This window comes from Diplodia seriata, assembly GCF_021436955.1.
Source record: "Diplodia seriata strain FDS-637 chromosome Unknown scaffold_6, whole genome shotgun sequence".
NCBI lineage: Eukaryota > Fungi > Ascomycota > Dothideomycetes > Botryosphaeriales > Botryosphaeriaceae > Diplodia > Diplodia seriata.
The window spans coordinates 1,293,543-1,309,550 of NW_027117313.1; the positions used below are offsets into that span (position 1 = coordinate 1,293,543).

Consider the following 16,008-nt stretch of genomic DNA (forward strand, 5'->3'; position numbering starts at 1 on the left):
GGGTGGTCAAGGATTGCTTTCTCAGTCGCCGCGGATCAGGCCAGCCAGCATTTGCTTGAAGGTGCGAGGCTGCTGGCGGTCGTAGAGCGGCTTGTGCTCGTCATGCACGCTGTGGTCGTGCTCGTAGTCAACATGGACGAAGGCGCGCTCGACGTCGGCCAGGCCCTCAAGCTTGCGCTGCAGCGCCTGGCTCACGTCGTGCGAGTCGCGCAGCCGGATCTCCGGGTCCATGACAATGTCGACTTCGACGTAGAGCCGCTCGCCGGCGTGGTAAGCACGGCACTGTGAGAGTCAGTTGAGGACGAGGCGCCTCTGGGGCGGTGATTGAAGGCTTACCGTGTCAACCTTGCTGATGCGGGGGTCGTGGGTCATAGTAACGTAGATGACCTTGTTGATGAACTCGCGCGAGGCCGACTTGCCAACCAGCAGCCAGACCTGGTCGAAAGCCTGCGAGACCCAGGAGAAGAGGATGAGCAGGCCGATGCACATGGCGCCGACGGGATCAAGATACCACACCAGGCGCTCGCCGACGATGGACATGGTTAGGCCGAAGACGTTGACGACCAGGTCATTGCGGTGGTCAATGAAGAAGACATGGGCGGCGGGATAGCGGCGGAAGGCGAAGCAGTAGCAGAAGAGGCAGAACTTGGCGCCGATGGCCAGCGCCACGCATATCAGCGGCACCAGCTTCAGATGGCCGTCGGTGCGCGCGCCCTCACCCAGCGCCCTCGCCGACTCGACCAGCAGCTGCACGGCGACAGTCGTCATCAGCGCGCAGAACAGGATGATGCCCACCGTCTCGATGCGGCGGCGGCCCACGGGGTACTTGACCGGGTTGGGCTTGTTGGCCAGGCGCGACGTAACCAGCATCACGATCGACGAGACCAGGTCCATGAAGGCGTCGGCGGCCGTGGCGAACAGCGACAGCGACCCGGTGGTGACAGCGGCGAACAGCTGGATGCAGAACAGGCAGAAGTTGACGGCGAACGAGGCGTTGACGGCAAACTTGACCTTGCCGCCGTTCTTCTCCTGGTCCTCCTGGTGCAGGCGCTCCTCGTCTCCGCTCTGCAGCAGCTCGTCGATAAGCTCGTTCTGCTTCTCGTAGAACGACTCGACCTTGCGGGCGCGCGACCGCTTCCACAGGCCGCGCGACGCTTTGATCTCAGGGCGCGACATGGCTTCGTTCTTGCGCGCTGCCAGTCCGAACGGATCGGGCCCGTAGTGGTCCTCGATTCCGATGGATGCTTCCTCGTCCCGCATGGAGGCGTCGGCGTGGCTTGGCCGCGGCGGGTCGGGCTTGGGTTGGGCGCTGTCGACGGCCGTGGGAGAAGGCGCGTCGCTGTCATGCACGGAGACCACGTGCTGAACCACGGGGGAAGACGGCTCTGGCTTGGATTCGGATTTGGATTCGGCAGGAGGCGCCTGGGTGTGGACGGGGCTGGCAGGCACGGCTCCCAGGGTGTGCTGCGCGCTCACCCGGCGAAGGTGTGCAGCTGCTGCAGAATGCTCCGACGCCTCGGACGCCCTCCTCTCGAGCACGCGCACGATGGACCGCACGCTTTCGTTCCCGGATCCCGCTCGAGGCCTGCCGCCGCCCTGCGCAGGCGCCGTTGGCTGCTGACCGGGAGTCGACGCGGCATGGTCCGTCTTGTCTGAGGCCATTGCGGATGCTGCTTAATGGACGGGAAGAGACAGCTCTGGGGAGAAATGACACACGATCAATGGAATCCTCCACGAAGCCAGGCCTGGAAGTGCAGTGAGACGGGCAGGCGTGAGGGCGAAAGAGGAGCGCAAGCCATGGTTATAGGCGTGGGCGAGCATTGAGCAGGAAGCTTCAACGCATTGACGAGCTCTTGGCCGACATCATCAGCCTGGGGTGGGGTTCACCGTTTTGATAGATCTGGCGGGCTGTCATTCGCCCATGCATCTGCGCATGAAGCACTTCCCGCTTCAGATTGACCGCCGGCGATCTAGAACTGTTTGCACTGCCCCCCTCGACCGCAAACGAGCAAGATGTTCACCGCAAGGTTGACTTCACCCTCTCCCCACGGCTGCCTCGCTGTGCGCGGACCACGACCAGCACCGGTCAAGCTGCACATGAAACACCTACTTATCTGATCCGCGAAACCATCGACCCCATGGCTTGGTTCTATCCCAGCTCAATAGTTGGGCGCTTATCGTCGACGTTTTGCGTTTCCGTCCTGCTGTTTTTTGCGTCATGTTGACCGCATGGCTTTTCCCCATGCACGCATTCCACTCACCAACGGCTTCGTCGCATCCGAGTCTACATCAACCGTCAGTGTGCAATACATTTCTCGACGGGGAGAACCTCCAGCTGCAAGGTGAAAATGAAGACTATAAGAACAGCTCACTCACAAGCTAGCGCGCTCGATTGCTTTGGTCAGCCTGCTATATTCTCACCACCACACGTCAGCACGAGACCCACCAAATGGTTTATTCACCGTTTATGAAGTCATCTCATTGACGCTGCAGCGTACATCGGGCGTTTAATCGTGCCATAGTACGCGGAAGTCGGTGGAGGATACATTTAGCTCGGGACAAATGCTGGGGCCGATGTAAGATGGAGGACCCTGATGAAAGCGACGCAGCGGCTCTGGACACGTGCGAAGGGATGGGATGTGGCTTTCTATGGCCAATCCCATGCCGAGCCACGATGGATCAATGCAAGCTGCATTTAGATGATCGTTCTCCGGCTCAACCTGAATCAAGGGGCGGCAGGCTCCTCAGAAGGGACAGGATGGGAGAGCCGATGGCTGAATTCAATGCTTTTTCCCTTGCTTCGGGATTGAGTCTCCCATTCATGGTGTCGCCGTCGCCTGTGCGTCCTGGTTGGGCGAGCAAGCCGACCTGTTAGAGCAGCGAAAGAGTCGGGTTGCGGAGAACCTTGAGCCACGGCCCCAACATCCCGAGCCTGCCACGATGCCTGTACAACTGCACGCTCAACCTTACAGCAACTGCAACCCATCTCAAATGTCCAATAGATGGCTTGCAATTCCGCCCCACCTCCAACGTGATGTGCTCGACCACTTGGCGTTGGAGAACCGAACCGCCTTCCCGTCGTACATATCCACTTGCCGTCGGGAAGCCGACCTCCCCTTTGTCGCTTAAGCCGTGCCGCTCATGGCTTAATCATCCTTCTGACATGGCGCACGGCGCCTCCCACCCGGACAACGCACCGTCGGATACAGTCAGCGTCAGCCGAACCCGGCTTGAAGACTACGATAGGTTGCATCCCTGAACGCAGGCCGTTGATCATTTCCGACCCTTTGGTCTCACAGTCAGCCATCCCTGCCGTGGATGGTCCTGATAGGCACTCTCCAGAGAGCATTTGGATGTTTTTGGTTACTCTCTTGTGGCTCTCGCACACACAGCAAGACAAGCCTTTGGCTCCCCATGTCCGATTAGACTTTGCCCAGCTTTTCTTATTCGTGTCGTCTATTTATTCAAGCCATGACTGATGCTCTGCAGTCCCTTCTTTGCTCTTCTCATATAAGCTTCGCACAGCCCCGGGTGACTTGCGTCTGAGACAGCAACAAGCGTCCCTCTCAGCCCAAAGCTCTTTCCTTGCACCGTCATTGCACACCATGGCCGCGTCGCCCGAGAAGCAAGCGGCATCCAGACTCAGTGCGCCGGCGCCCTCTGAGCTCGAGCGTGGCCTGTCAACCTCCAACTCGGAAGAGCTCGTCCTCGCCAAGGACGGGACCGTGCTTGTTCCCCAGCCTTCGTCGAATCCAGATGATCCCCTGAATTGGAGCTGGACCAAGAAGCATGTTGTCCTCTGTGCTTTGATTCCTGGCTGTCTTCTGTCCGACTGGGCTTTGACATGGGGCTCTGTCCTATTCCAGCTGCAAGCTCCGGAATGGTAGGTGCCTGCACTCTTCCTTGTGACTTCCCGGCATTCGGCTAACGTGGTTCCGCAGGCACATGTCCGTACAGGCGGTCTCTCAATCCATGAGCCCCGGGATATTTATGCAAGGGCCCGGTGGCATTCTTGCTGTACCCTTGTGCCAGCGCTATGGACGGTAATGGAAGCGCCCCGTCAGTGATACACTTTACTGACATGCTCCGCCAGGCTTCCTGTCCTCTTCTGGTCTCAGTTCCTGACACTCATCGTCACTATTGGAGCCACTTTCGCCGACAGCTACGCCTCTTTCACGGCGATGCGTACGCTCCAGGGGTTCTTCGGCGCCGCCCCTCAGGTCATCGGCCTGTCCATGATCCACGACATGTTCTTCTTCCATGAAAGGGCCCGGAAGATCAATATCTGGGCCGCCTCCTTCCTGATTGGGCCGTACCTTGGCCCCTTCATCTCCAGTTTGATCATCTCGAAGCTCAATTGGCGCGAAGACTTCGGCGTGCTCGCCGGATTCTACGGCCTGAGTGTGCTGATGGTCGTGTTCCTCGGCGAAGAGACTCTCTACGAAAGAAACGTGTCAGAGAAGCCCAAGGACAGGTCGATTGCTCAGCATATCTCTTCTCTGCTCGGCATCGAAGGCGCACGCGCGAAGGGGCGTCCGGGGCTCTGGACGGTGACAAAGCATCAATATTCACTGCTTGCGAGGCCATACTTGTTCGCTCCCAGTAAGTCAACGCAGATGTTATCCCGATGCCACGGAACACCCCCAACTGACATTCCGTTCAGCTGCTCTCTTTGTCATGCCTCTCACCATGTGGACGATTGGCCTTGTGTCCACGATCTCGCAATTCGTTCTACCGCCAGTACTAGCTGGCGGCTACGGCTTCTCTTACGTTGCGCTGGCCATGATCCACTTCGCTCCAATGATCGGGACCATCGTAGCCGAGCTCTGGGGCCACTGGTTCAACGACTTCATTGCCACCCGCTACATGAAGCGCCACGGCGGTACGCACCTTCCGGAGAACCGCTTGAACGGCGTCTACATCCCTGTCATCATTGGTGTGGGCGGCCTAGTCCTCTTCGGTGAGACGTTGCAGCACCAACTGAGCTGGGTTGGCCTTGCGTTTGGATGGGTGAGCTTCTCCATCAAAGGCGATGAGATAGAAGGACCGTAGCCACTGACACCAGCAAACAGGGAATGACTTGCTTCGCGACACTGGGTGGCATGACGGCCATCTCGGCGTACGTGCTCGACTGTTTCCCGCACCACGCCGCCTTGGCCTCGGCCTGGATCAACTTTTGGCGCGTTGTTGGTGGCTTCACGGTGCTTTACTTCCAGCTCGACTGGGTGCATCTCAACGGACCCGCCGTCGCCTTTGGGTGCCAGGCGGCCATCATTGCCGGCGCCGCCATCATTGGCGTCGTCCCCACCCAGCTCTGGGGTGCGCGCTGGAGGGCCAAGTGGCCGGCGCCTGTGCCGGAGAACTAGCGAATTTGCTCAATGTAGAGGTGGGTTGGTGGTGCTGGATAAAGGTTTGGGTGGGTTTGCCAGATGCGTCATGGACAGACACTTGACTAATTAGGACTCGAAGGGATAATCCGAATGATAACAATTCCTTCGATCTATTGATAACAGAAATCTGGTTAGAAATGGGGATAACGAGAGGGCTTTGCACCCCGGCCCTTGCCACACATGGCTATCTGCCATGTCCTAACCTCGTCAATCGAAAAGCTTTGCTTTCTGCAAATGATAATTTGAGTGGCTGCATACGATTGACGGTTCGATCGAGGTCATATCCTTGTCATTGGGATATGGATTCCCTCGCTCGGTTCTGGAGAAACTCGTTGCAAGGGTGTCAATCTACTCCGTGGGTGATCGCTCCTCACATTCCTACAATTCCGACTGTCTGGATCGATAACCATGGCAATTTTGATGCGGAAGCGCAAACTCGGTAGCGCTTTTGCTTTTTTTTCATCGCTTTTTTTTAATCATCCGCGGAGAAGCTTCCGCGAACGGCGATGCCACATTGCCGGGTCCGTTGTGTACTTGGTGTACTCCCGCCTGATTCTAAAGCAGACTTACTCCAATTCCGCATGGGTGTACATCATGGCAGCCTCCGCGACGCGATCCCGGAGCTTCCAGCACCCTCGAGTGCAGCGTACAGGGGGGTGGTTTCGCATGCGGAAACATCAACGCATAGCCACCTGGGAAACCAGTGCGTCTAGGTTTGTGGCACATTCTTTCGGTGTTGGATGCGGTGGAATGACTCCATACTTTCGCTTCTCCCCAACATGTATAAGAATCGCCAAGGATGCAGCTTTGTTGCAGCAGCATCACAGTCACTCCGATACACACTCGCTGGACCCTGTGCAGCCATCCTCACTGTTTTTGAGACATCGCCGAGTGTCATGATGCGCGGCTCCTCCCTTTTGCTTGCTCTGAGTGGCCTCTACGCTGCGAGCGTATCGGCCCAAAGCTGTCAGCACCAATACTCCCTAGTTGCAGACTGGGTCGAAGGCTACCAACCGGCCACTAGCTGGTGCGCTGCGAGGTATGGGGTCCCGAGGACTACAGTCGTCACCGTGCAGACCATCCGACTCCAGCAGAAGCGCTCTCTTCCCACCCAAATCTTCGCCGGCGTCGGACTTGACAACAAGCCGCGCCCTGACGAGGACGAACCGCTCCTCGGAAAGAGACAGAGTAGCTCCTTGTCCAGGGCGCAATATTACTACGACCTCATGAACCAGCAGAGCAGGAGTGCATGGGTGCAGGGCGTCTGCGCGTGCATCGTCGACCCAGTGACCAGGACGATCACTTCCAGGATTACGCTTGCACCTGTAAGTTTCGCCCCTACGTCCTACCTTAGCTCATCGGGCAGCTGACTCTCTTCCCAGACCGTCAGGGCAACGACCACGGCAAGGACCACTACGTCCAGCACCAGCACATCCACCCGGTCAAGCTCCACCTCGTCCACGCTGCGGACCTCGACCTCCAGCCTCCCGGTGTCGTTGCCCAGATCTACCACCTCTGCCGTCCGCCTCTCCACCTTAGCACCGCCTTCCGTTCCTCCCCCCTCAACTGTTACACTTCAGTCCTCGACCTCTGTTGCGCCACCGCCGCCGCCGCCGCCGCCACCTCCTCCTCCTCCACCCTCAGTCGTTCCAGCTCAGTCCTCGACCTCTGCTGCGCCGCCGCCACCACCACCACCTCCTCCTCCTCCTCCTCCCCCACCATCGGACGTCTCATCCCAAGACATTCCATCTCAGCCCTCGGATGTCCCTCCTCCCCCTCCGCCACCTGTGCCGGGCTTCCTCGACCAGGCCGGCTGCGCGGAAGGCTACTACGCGGGCACGGGGGCGTGCCTGTGCAGCTACAACATGTTGTGCGGGTGGACGGGCAACTGCGGCTCCGCGGACGAGACGGTGGTGACGCCGACGACCTCGTGGCAGGCCTGCGCCGAGCAGTGCGACAACAATAGCGACTGCACCGCCTGGGCCTACAGCTACGACACCAACCTGTGCACCGAGATCACGGATCTGAATTGTAGTACGGACCTTTTCCAGGCGGTCGAGGACCCGAATTCGGCATTGGGCGTTTATTCAGGTGATAACTGTGCGGGTGTGTGTTTGATTTGATGAGGATTCTGGTCAGGAATGTGATAGGAGTGGAGCTGGGAGATTGGGGAAAACGGTAGCTCTGGAGGAAAACAAAGCGATGGTAGAACGTCTTATTTTCTTCTTTTTTTCAAGGTAGTGAACAACATCTATTTCTCTTACGAACTCGCTTGCATCCCAATACCTGCCGTTCTCCTTCCTTCGACGAACATGACTGGCGGCGTAAAATGCTGTTTCCCGTGCACAACGTACGTGCCGCCGCTTATGGCGATCACACCCGCCCAGATGGCGGGGGCCCAATTGGCGTCGGCCGTCGTCACCGGCGTGGACGTCGGAAAGCAACTGAAGACGATGACAAACAACGAATAGCAAAAGGCGAACGCATTGATGGGGAGACCGAGACGGCCGAGGCTCCAGCGCGTGGGCGGGAGCTCATCACCTTTGATGCGGCGGAGCAGGACGCAGCCGATGGACAGCATGTATGTGGACAGTAGGGCTAGGAGGGAGAGCGAGACGATGATGTTGAAAGCGAGGGTGGAGCCCATGTTCACCAGGCAGAGGATGCCGGCGCCAACAGACGAAAGGTAGACGGCGTTGAAGGGGATGTCGTACTTACGGTCCATCTAGTTGAATGACATGTTAGTAGTCGATGAAAGCGCTCAACAAGAGCACTGGACGTACATGAGAGATCCATCCCGAGAAGGGGAACCCCTTGTCCCTTGAAAATGCCCACAATTCTCGTGAGACAGTCGCCAAAGTGGTGATATTGCCGGCGAAGATGAGTAGGAGGAGGATGATGGTCAGGAAGAGCGCGACGCCGGTTGAGCCAGTGTTGACAAAGAGGTTGAGGTATGGGGCATCAGCCTCCAGTGTGGCTTCCAAAGGTCCAATGCAGAAGAGCATGGTGATAAGCATGACAATTCCGAGCAAGACGTTGGTGACGTAGGACCACCACATGGCGCGGGGGACGACCCAAGAGGCGTCTTCGACTTCTTCAGCTACGAATGCTTAGCTATGCCTTTGCCATCTGGCCAGCAACCACTTACAGATGTGAACGATACTATCAGAGCCCAGGTTGCAGTACATGACGGTGACTTGGCTGATCAGGCAGGCGGTTCCCATGTTGCTCCAGCCGCCGCTGTTCACGAAAGAGGAGAAGACGTCGCCGGCCGAGTTCAGGGGGCGGCACATGGCCCAGCACACAATGGCGATGACGAAGAAGCCAAGCACGTGGGCGAACAAAGAAGCCGTCTCCAACATGGGCAGCGAGCCGGCACCGATTGTGTTGAAGAAGATGGTGATGACGATCAGGGCGAGCATGATGAGGGTGGCTTGCCAGCTGGTAAAGCCGAAGTCGGGGGAGATGACCTCGGCGCAGATCTCGATGAGAGTGGCAACGACGAAGCAGCTAGATGCGAAGCTCGCCAACCAGCCCAGAGTCGACATCCACCCGGCGGAATAGCTCAAAAACTTCTGATGCTGAGGCGGAGCGAATTCGGAGACCCAATGGTATTGCCCTCCGCTGGTAGCGGCCATGCTCTCCATCTCGGCGAGGGAGGCGACAATGGTGGCGTAGCAGGTAACGGTGCCGATGAAGGTCCAGAAGAGGCCTGCAAAGCCTCCGTTGATGAAGCCTGCAGAGAGAGAGCTGGCATTGGCTCGTCAACAGATGGAAAACGGGCCAAGGCAAGGAAGGCGGCATACACTAGTACGAATTCCCAGGTCGCCATATAGATGGATACAAACCCGAGAGTCGCCAGAAAGCCAAAGTTCCGCTGTCGGCCGAGTTAGATGGGACAGGACGCGGGAGGGATGCTGATGCTGGTTGGTACACACCTTGAACTCCTGCTTCTTCCCCAGGCGCAGCATATCGCGCACATCATTGGTCATGTCGCCCCAGCCACCATCGCCAACGACCTTCTTCTCGGTCGATTCGATGTCCATGGTGCTGGCAGAGGGACAGCGATGGGAGCGGAGTCCAGCGTGCATTTAAACGCAGGAGACGCCTGCCTATCGGAGTCGAATGAACAGGCGGATCAGTCACTGATAAGAGAAGCGGCCAATCAACGCTGCGTGTCGCGTGGGGCCATCTGTGTGGAGGGAAGATAGATTATTCGCATGTTTGGGCTGTTCCAGGCCCACAGGCGCGGGACGGCATGGTGGTGGGTGTTGTGCGGGAGTGGGGGAGGGGCGTGGGTGAGGGTGAGTGCCTGGCCTCGGCAGTCCCTTCCTGTTCCTGTGGGTTGCACAATGGTTAGCGCCTTGCCCGTCAGCAGAACCGGTCCAATCAGGCCACGCCGCCAAACACGACAAGCAGTCTCGTCTCCACGATCCTTTTCCGACGCCAATGCTACCCTCTTGGCTCTGGCAACCAAGCAGCGACCAACCCTTCTACCCCGCAGGATCCAGCCTACTGGGACCGCCCCAAAATAGCAACACCATGTCACGTCACACCACACCGGCCACGGCCAGTACCTGAGCGACGCAGGTCGACTTTCCGCATCGCTGCGCCACCGACGCCGATTCCGCGACTTCCTGTCAGCGATGCTAGATCCTTCTCTCCATCTTCACGTCCGTGTCTGAGAGCCGCTTCTCGCATTGCAACCCTACGATGCAGATGTGAGCTCGTACGGCCGCCTGCGCGTGTGCGAGGGAGCCACCGGCTTGTCGCATCGCATTACCTTGGTCCAGCAGGTATAAAGCCAGCAACATGACTGCGCTGCTCTCTTCTTCCGTCATCATCATCGAGTCTTCCGTCCATCAAGCCCGAAAATGCGCACCACCACCATCCTCGCCGCCGCGCTCCCCGTGCTCGGAGCCTCCGCCCGCCTCGTCGGCGTCAAAGTCCCCTCGACCATTGCCCCTGGCGACACATTCACCGCCATCATGATCAACGAGATCTACATCCAGTCCGTCTACGATGTCGCCGTCGCCTTCGGCATCGATGTGCCTCCCGGCCACGATGGCTACATCGGCCAAGTCGTCGGCTCTCAGTACCTGGGCCCCGCTCTGTCCAACCAACGCCAGAACCTCAACCTGACCGTTACCATGCCATCCTCGGTCCAGAAGGGCTCCGATCAGGTCTTCTACGCCGCGCTGTACAGCCTGTATGGTGTCAGCTCCGGCCCCACCATCTCCACCTACAACGTCACGACCACTATTGGAGATGTCACTTCGGACGACTATGTCAGCAGCCTGTAGATGAGTCGGTCTCTTGGGATCATAGGATAGAATTTGAAACAATTACTTCATGCGCTTGGGAAGACAGCCCGCTCAAATCATCGAATCTCAGGTGCCGTGATCAAGCTTAGTGAAACGTTTTGCTTGACGAATTTTCCAGAGTTGAAAAGACGATGAGCGCATTCGGACTTGCTACGTTAGAGCTTCACCGGCGGCCGAGGGAGACGCGTCATTTGATTGGTCAAGCGCCTAGTAAGAAGGGAGCTCCGCCCCTCGAGCCGTTTGATGCACACTCCCCAGAGAATCCTCTGGCGCTATTTTAGGGAAAGATCTAGAAACCGGGCACTCCGTAGGCTTCGCGATGCGCCAGCTCGGCTAGGCTGCGGCTGTCTTTCCCGTCAGGGGTCAGCCACGGCCGGCGCCTTCACCCGTACTCAGCCGCAATCTGATTCTATTTGGTAAGTGTGGCTGGCATAGGCTGCCTGTTTCTCTAACGCTCGGCCTCCGCGCAGAATCCTGTCGCGTGCCCAGTTGCCGAAGCGGTCAGTTCCTCACCACGCCCATCTCCGCACTCCCACGGCGTTTGCTTCTGATCGTGTCCCCAATTACCGCCACCGTTCCGGAACCAACGACTCGGGTTCCTGATCCGCCGCTTGGCACCTCTGCCCACGGGTGCTCGCAGCACCTCGAGCAAGCACCCGCAACAAGCAACCATTCGGGCTCCAGCTGGTAGAAGGGATGCTAGCGTGCTGCTGCGGGGTGAGACGGCGCTCGGGCCAGCCAGGTTGTCCAGACTCTGTTCCCTGAGTCGACGTGGCAAATCCCGCGACCAGTAACTACTGTCTGCTTCATCTTTTACACGCTACTTCAGAAGTCTCGTTCCTGCCCGGTCGCCTTGGTCTGCACTCCGTCGTCCAGGACTTGCAAAAATGCGTGAATGCACACGAGATGTGGAGACTGTGCTGCTCTTCTGATGCCACAGCCCTTCTCCGTCTCTATCAAAGTCTCACTCTCCACCCGCTCTCTCTCTGTATTATTTTTTCACTGCTGTTTCGGGGCGCTTGGACCCTCCACTTCAGCCTCAACCACCAGACCAAGCCACTCCTCCCTTTCCCCCGGGAGACGCCGAAGCCACCATCTCGATTACTGCGGAAGGGGCCGCGGCCCAAGTAGAATTGGAAGCCAGCATGTAGTGCGTGGCTATTGCAGCAGCTACAAAAGCATCCGCCTTCCTCAATGCCGTCCCAAGTGGATATTGGCTTTGGTTGCCGTCAGTCATTCCTTTGCTTGCTTGCTGCTCGTTTGATTCTTCGTTGTTGTCCAAAATGTCCACTCAGCAGAATCTGGCCGTTGTGCCGTCTCTCTTTTCAGACTCGAGGACCTCGTCTACCACCGATGTCAGCTCTTTCAGTGATGTGAAGGAGAAGAAGCAGGCCGACGAAGAATGCCGAAGCATCCACACTGGCTCCGACTCCGAGGAGAAAAAGGACTCGGATTTGGTAAGCACGCCATTGCCCGTCACCACTGTTTGCTTCGGGCACTGACAGACCTGCAAGGTTACTTGGGACGGCCCTGATGACCCGGCAAATCCGAAGAACTGGAGCCAATCGCGAAAGTGGGCCGTGAGTGTCCCTCCCGGGATTGGCCTGGATGAAGCTAACACACAATAGACGACGATGATAGTCTCCGCGTTCGCTTTCGTGTCGCCTCTTTCTTCTTCCATGGCTGCCCCAGCCCTAGATCATATTGGAAAGGAGCTGCACATCCCCGACGGCTTCCAGCTTCAGATCGTTTTGTCCATCTTCCTCTTGGCATACTCGTTCGGCTCATTCGTCTTGTCTCCGTGCTCGGAGATATGGGGGCGTTCCTGGATCATCCGCATCGGCAATGCGGTTTTCGTCATCTTCAACACCGCCTGTGGCTTCTCCCAGTCAAGGGCTCAGATCACGGCGTTCCGTTTCATTTCTGGCTTTGGTGGGAGCGCCATGCTCGGAGTAAGTGTAGCGATCCTCCCGTAACTACTCGATGCTAACCTTCCGAAGATGGGCGCAGGAGTTCTTTCTGATTGCTGGCTTCCTTCTGAGCGAGGCAAGGGATTCAGCATCTATCAGCTCGCACCTGTTCTAGGGCCAGCTTTGGGCCCCATAGGTACGCCGGGCCACGCAGCCAGGAAGGCGAAGTGCTAACGCAAAATAGCTGGCGGCTTCATCTCCCAGTACACTACTTGGAGGTGGACGTTCTGGTCCATCACCCTCTTCAACGTCTTCATCCAAACCCTCGGCCTCTTCCTGCTCCGCGAAACATACGCTCCTCGCATCCTCCTCCTCAAGGCCCGCGAGCTCCGCGCAAAGACTGGCAACGCGAGTCTCCGTACGCAATGGGAGCGCGACGACCGCACCCTACCCAAGCTTCTCGCCATCTCCCTCACCAGGCCCTGGCGGCTGCTCGCGACTCAGCCCATTGTCCAGATGCTGGCGCTTTACCAAGCCTACAACTACGGAATGTTGTACCTTCTTATCTCCAGCTTCCCCTCTCTGTGGGAAGGAAAGTATGGGATGAGCAAGGGTGTTGCCAGCTTGAACTACATCTCCCTGGCCGTCGGGTCGCTTATCGGTGCTCAACTCTGCGGGCCTCTGATGGACGCCATCTACAGGCGGCTCCAGAAGCGCAGCGGCGCTGCTGCGGACGAAGCCGGCCCACCCGAGTTCCGCATCCCGATGATGATTCCGGCATCGGTCATCAGCCCATGCGGTATTTTCCTGTACGCGTGGTCCGCGCAGGCGCAGTGTTTCTGGCTCGTGCCGAACGTAAGACCCCTCTCTCTCTTGGCCAATGAAAGCGGGCATGCTAACACACCTGGCGCAGATTGGGGCCGCGCTCTTCGCCTGTGGGAGCATGATTTCCTACCAGTGCATCCAGACGTATATTGTCGACTGCTACGCGCAGTACTCGGCCTCGGCTTCGGCTGCGTCGAGCTTCCTGCGGTCGCTCGCTGCGTTTGGGTTCCCGCTGTTCGTTCCTTACCTATTCAAATCCCTGGGATACGGGCTTGGTGGAAGTATCCTGGGAGCCGTTGCTGTCGTTCTCGGCATTCCTGCGCCGTTGATTTTCTGGAAGTACGGCAAGGCAATCCGGGAATGGAGCAGCTTTGACGGTTGAGGCGCCGACTTTGATTTTCAGCATAGCAGGAGGTGTTACTGGTTGTTCGGATCGGAAAAGTCTAGTCTTACTTAATGCGTGAACCCTGTGGCGGAGACAACATGGTGCAATTATACTGCAACAACGGCCCAGCTTTTCATGATAGTGTTTCTGTGCGCTGTGGTTCTCGCCAACCCGGCAATCCTGCGCTTCCCATCACGCACGTGGGCGGCTCAATGGCGCCAGCGAAACACTTACGCAATCGAAACCCTTTGCGCAATTGCACGGCCGGCTAGCGTTACTCCAGCCAAGTCATTCCGAACATCACGCCTTATTTAGGCCCTACCCCACACTCTGCCGCCTGGTTCAAGGCCGACTACTTGTCCTGTAGCTTTCCCGCCATTTTTGTCATTCCCGCAGCTCTCTCGCACTTTAGCAGAGCTGTCAGCAGCCCCCGTCCACTCCACACTTTTGGACCGCGGGCCCGTCCATCATTGAAATAGAGTGCAGGGCTGGGGTCCGGTAGAGCGAAAAAGCTTGGAACGGACAAAGGACACAGTCATGGCTACCACCACACATTACGGACAAGCCTCTTATCTACACGGCAACGAAGGTTTCCACACTGCAGGTTCTCCATCGAACATCCCTTCTTTGACCCCTGCCAGCACGCGGGGCAGCAGCTACGATACATCTTCTCCTCCATATCTCCACACGCGCAATGACGTACTCGAAGGCACCGTGTTCCCCGAGTTTAGAAAAAACGAAGACAGCGACGTAAACAGGCTTCAGGAGGAAGATCCGATGGGGATAGACATGTGGAAATTCTACCGGAACCAGTCCAATGTGCCGGATGCTGAGCGCATGGAAAACATGACGTGGCGGATGATGGCCATCAACCTCCGCAAAGCGCAACAGAAGAAAGAGTGCGCACTCTCCCACGCCGTATATAGCCCGTTTCGGAAGCTGACCGGATCCCAGTTCGTCTCATGCAGCGGTGGGACACGCCAGGGTTCCCGATGCGGAGAATTGGTCAAAGCAACAGTCCATGGCCAATCCGAGCAAACCGAACCCAATGACTCCTGGCGGCAGAATGGGCACCATCAAGTCCGAAGACCTCGGCGACTACCAATTCAACTTCACTTCCAACCTCTTGCAGATACCTAATGGTTCCGCGTATTTCCAAACACCCTTTGAATACAGCGTGTTGAATGGCCCACGCGGTCACGTCCGGATGCCTGATGGACTTAAGCAAGATCCCGACATGGCCGGAACGCATGCACGACATGTGTCATTGGGTGCGGGGTACCCCGACGATTCCTTCGGCATCAAATCCGACTTGACCCACGTTCAACACGCATCTGGTGGCAACGTCACCCCGTGGGATCCGGGCTGGGCCGAGGAAGCGTTCGGGGGCCAATCTCTGTATGATACGCCGGCAGTCAAAAAGGAGGAAATTGAACACGAGCCTTTGTTTGATGCTGGTGGCTATCTCTTGCCGGAGAACTGGATTACACATGACCCTCCCCAGGACTTCGGCAGCCAATCCTCAATGCTAAACCATCATGAAACCGCGCAAAGCCTGTCGCAGTGGCAACAGTTTGAACATAGCCATTATGCCGAGTTTTCGGGACAGAGGCCTCAGTTTGGAACGCAGCCGGACCAGTACGGGCCGATGTTCACGACTTCAGGGTTTGATCCGAGCACCACTACACAGCTACCAACAAAACACCGAGTAATGCGCTCGGGCCAGGCGTCAGGTTCTAGCACGGGGAGAAAACGCCGAAAGGAGAGATGACCAAAGGCACTGTTCTACTTTACAAATGGTTGATTTCCTAGAATGAAAGAATATCATGGAAAGGCCCCTTTTTTACCTGGTACGCTGACAGGTTCGGAGTCGGTCAAGCGTATACTAGTGCCTAGGAAAGCTGGTCGCCTGAGTTGAGGACTATCATACTGGGCTAGCGAATGGGACAGATCCAGGTCGTGGGGGCCCGATCAATTGCAGATGTCACAGCGTATAGATCAGCCAAGAGTCCGCTAATTCTTCCAGTGAGACATGAGATTACCAAAAGTTGTTACATCAGTGCATCAACTCTATGAATCCTGATTTGTTGTGTACAGACATAGGCCGGGCACAACCGAACCCAGCCGTGGAGGGTATATCGAATTTGAACTTGAAATCATCAAACCATGCATGC

At 57.4% G+C, this 16,008-nt stretch overlaps 6 protein-coding genes across 6 annotated transcripts; 4 read left to right on the forward strand and 2 right to left on the reverse strand.

Moving 5' to 3' along the window:
- Nucleotides 1-21: 21 nt before the first annotated feature.
- Nucleotides 22-1,662, reverse strand: SLS55_006312 (uncharacterized protein; the record flags this gene model as incomplete). The annotated part of the gene is made up of 2 exons (XM_066777742.1): nt 22-282; nt 337-1,662. The coding sequence occupies 2 exons, from the start codon at nt 1,660-1,662 to the stop codon at nt 22-24; spliced, it is 1,587 nt and encodes a 528-aa protein (XP_066631837.1).
- A 1,943-nt stretch (nt 1,663-3,605) lies between these two features.
- SLS55_006313 (uncharacterized protein) lies at nt 3,606-5,366 on the forward strand (the record flags this gene model as incomplete). Its single annotated transcript, XM_066777743.1, has 5 exons — nt 3,606-3,883; nt 3,942-4,043; nt 4,094-4,533; nt 4,664-5,010; nt 5,073-5,366. 5 exons carry the CDS (start codon nt 3,606-3,608, stop codon nt 5,364-5,366), a joined length of 1,461 nt encoding a protein of 486 aa, XP_066631838.1.
- Nucleotides 5,367-7,650: 2,284 nt separating this feature from the next.
- Nucleotides 7,651-9,436, reverse strand: SLS55_006314 (uncharacterized protein; the record flags this gene model as incomplete). Its single annotated transcript, XM_066777744.1, has 5 exons — nt 7,651-8,115; nt 8,174-8,490; nt 8,539-9,140; nt 9,197-9,267; nt 9,329-9,436. 5 exons carry the CDS (start codon nt 9,434-9,436, stop codon nt 7,651-7,653), a joined length of 1,563 nt encoding a protein of 520 aa, XP_066631839.1.
- Nucleotides 9,437-10,264: 828 nt separating this feature from the next.
- Nucleotides 10,265-10,693, forward strand: SLS55_006315 (uncharacterized protein; the record flags this gene model as incomplete). The annotated part of the gene is made up of 1 exon (XM_066777745.1): nt 10,265-10,693. The coding sequence occupies one exon, from the start codon at nt 10,265-10,267 to the stop codon at nt 10,691-10,693; it is 429 nt and encodes a 142-aa protein (XP_066631840.1).
- Nucleotides 10,694-11,997: 1,304 nt separating this feature from the next.
- SLS55_006316 (uncharacterized protein) lies at nt 11,998-13,831 on the forward strand (the record flags this gene model as incomplete). The annotated part of the gene is made up of 4 exons (XM_066777746.1): nt 11,998-12,171; nt 12,427-12,666; nt 12,889-13,479; nt 13,538-13,831. 4 exons carry the CDS (start codon nt 11,998-12,000, stop codon nt 13,829-13,831), a joined length of 1,299 nt encoding a protein of 432 aa, XP_066631841.1.
- A 540-nt stretch (nt 13,832-14,371) lies between these two features.
- GAT1_2 (Sodium- and chloride-dependent GABA transporter 1) lies at nt 14,372-15,546 on the forward strand (the record flags this gene model as incomplete). The annotated part of the gene is made up of 3 exons (XM_066777747.1): nt 14,372-14,733; nt 14,789-15,499; nt 15,525-15,546. 3 exons carry the CDS (start codon nt 14,372-14,374, stop codon nt 15,544-15,546), a joined length of 1,095 nt encoding a protein of 364 aa, XP_066631842.1.
- Between the last annotated feature and the right edge of the window lie 462 nt (nt 15,547-16,008).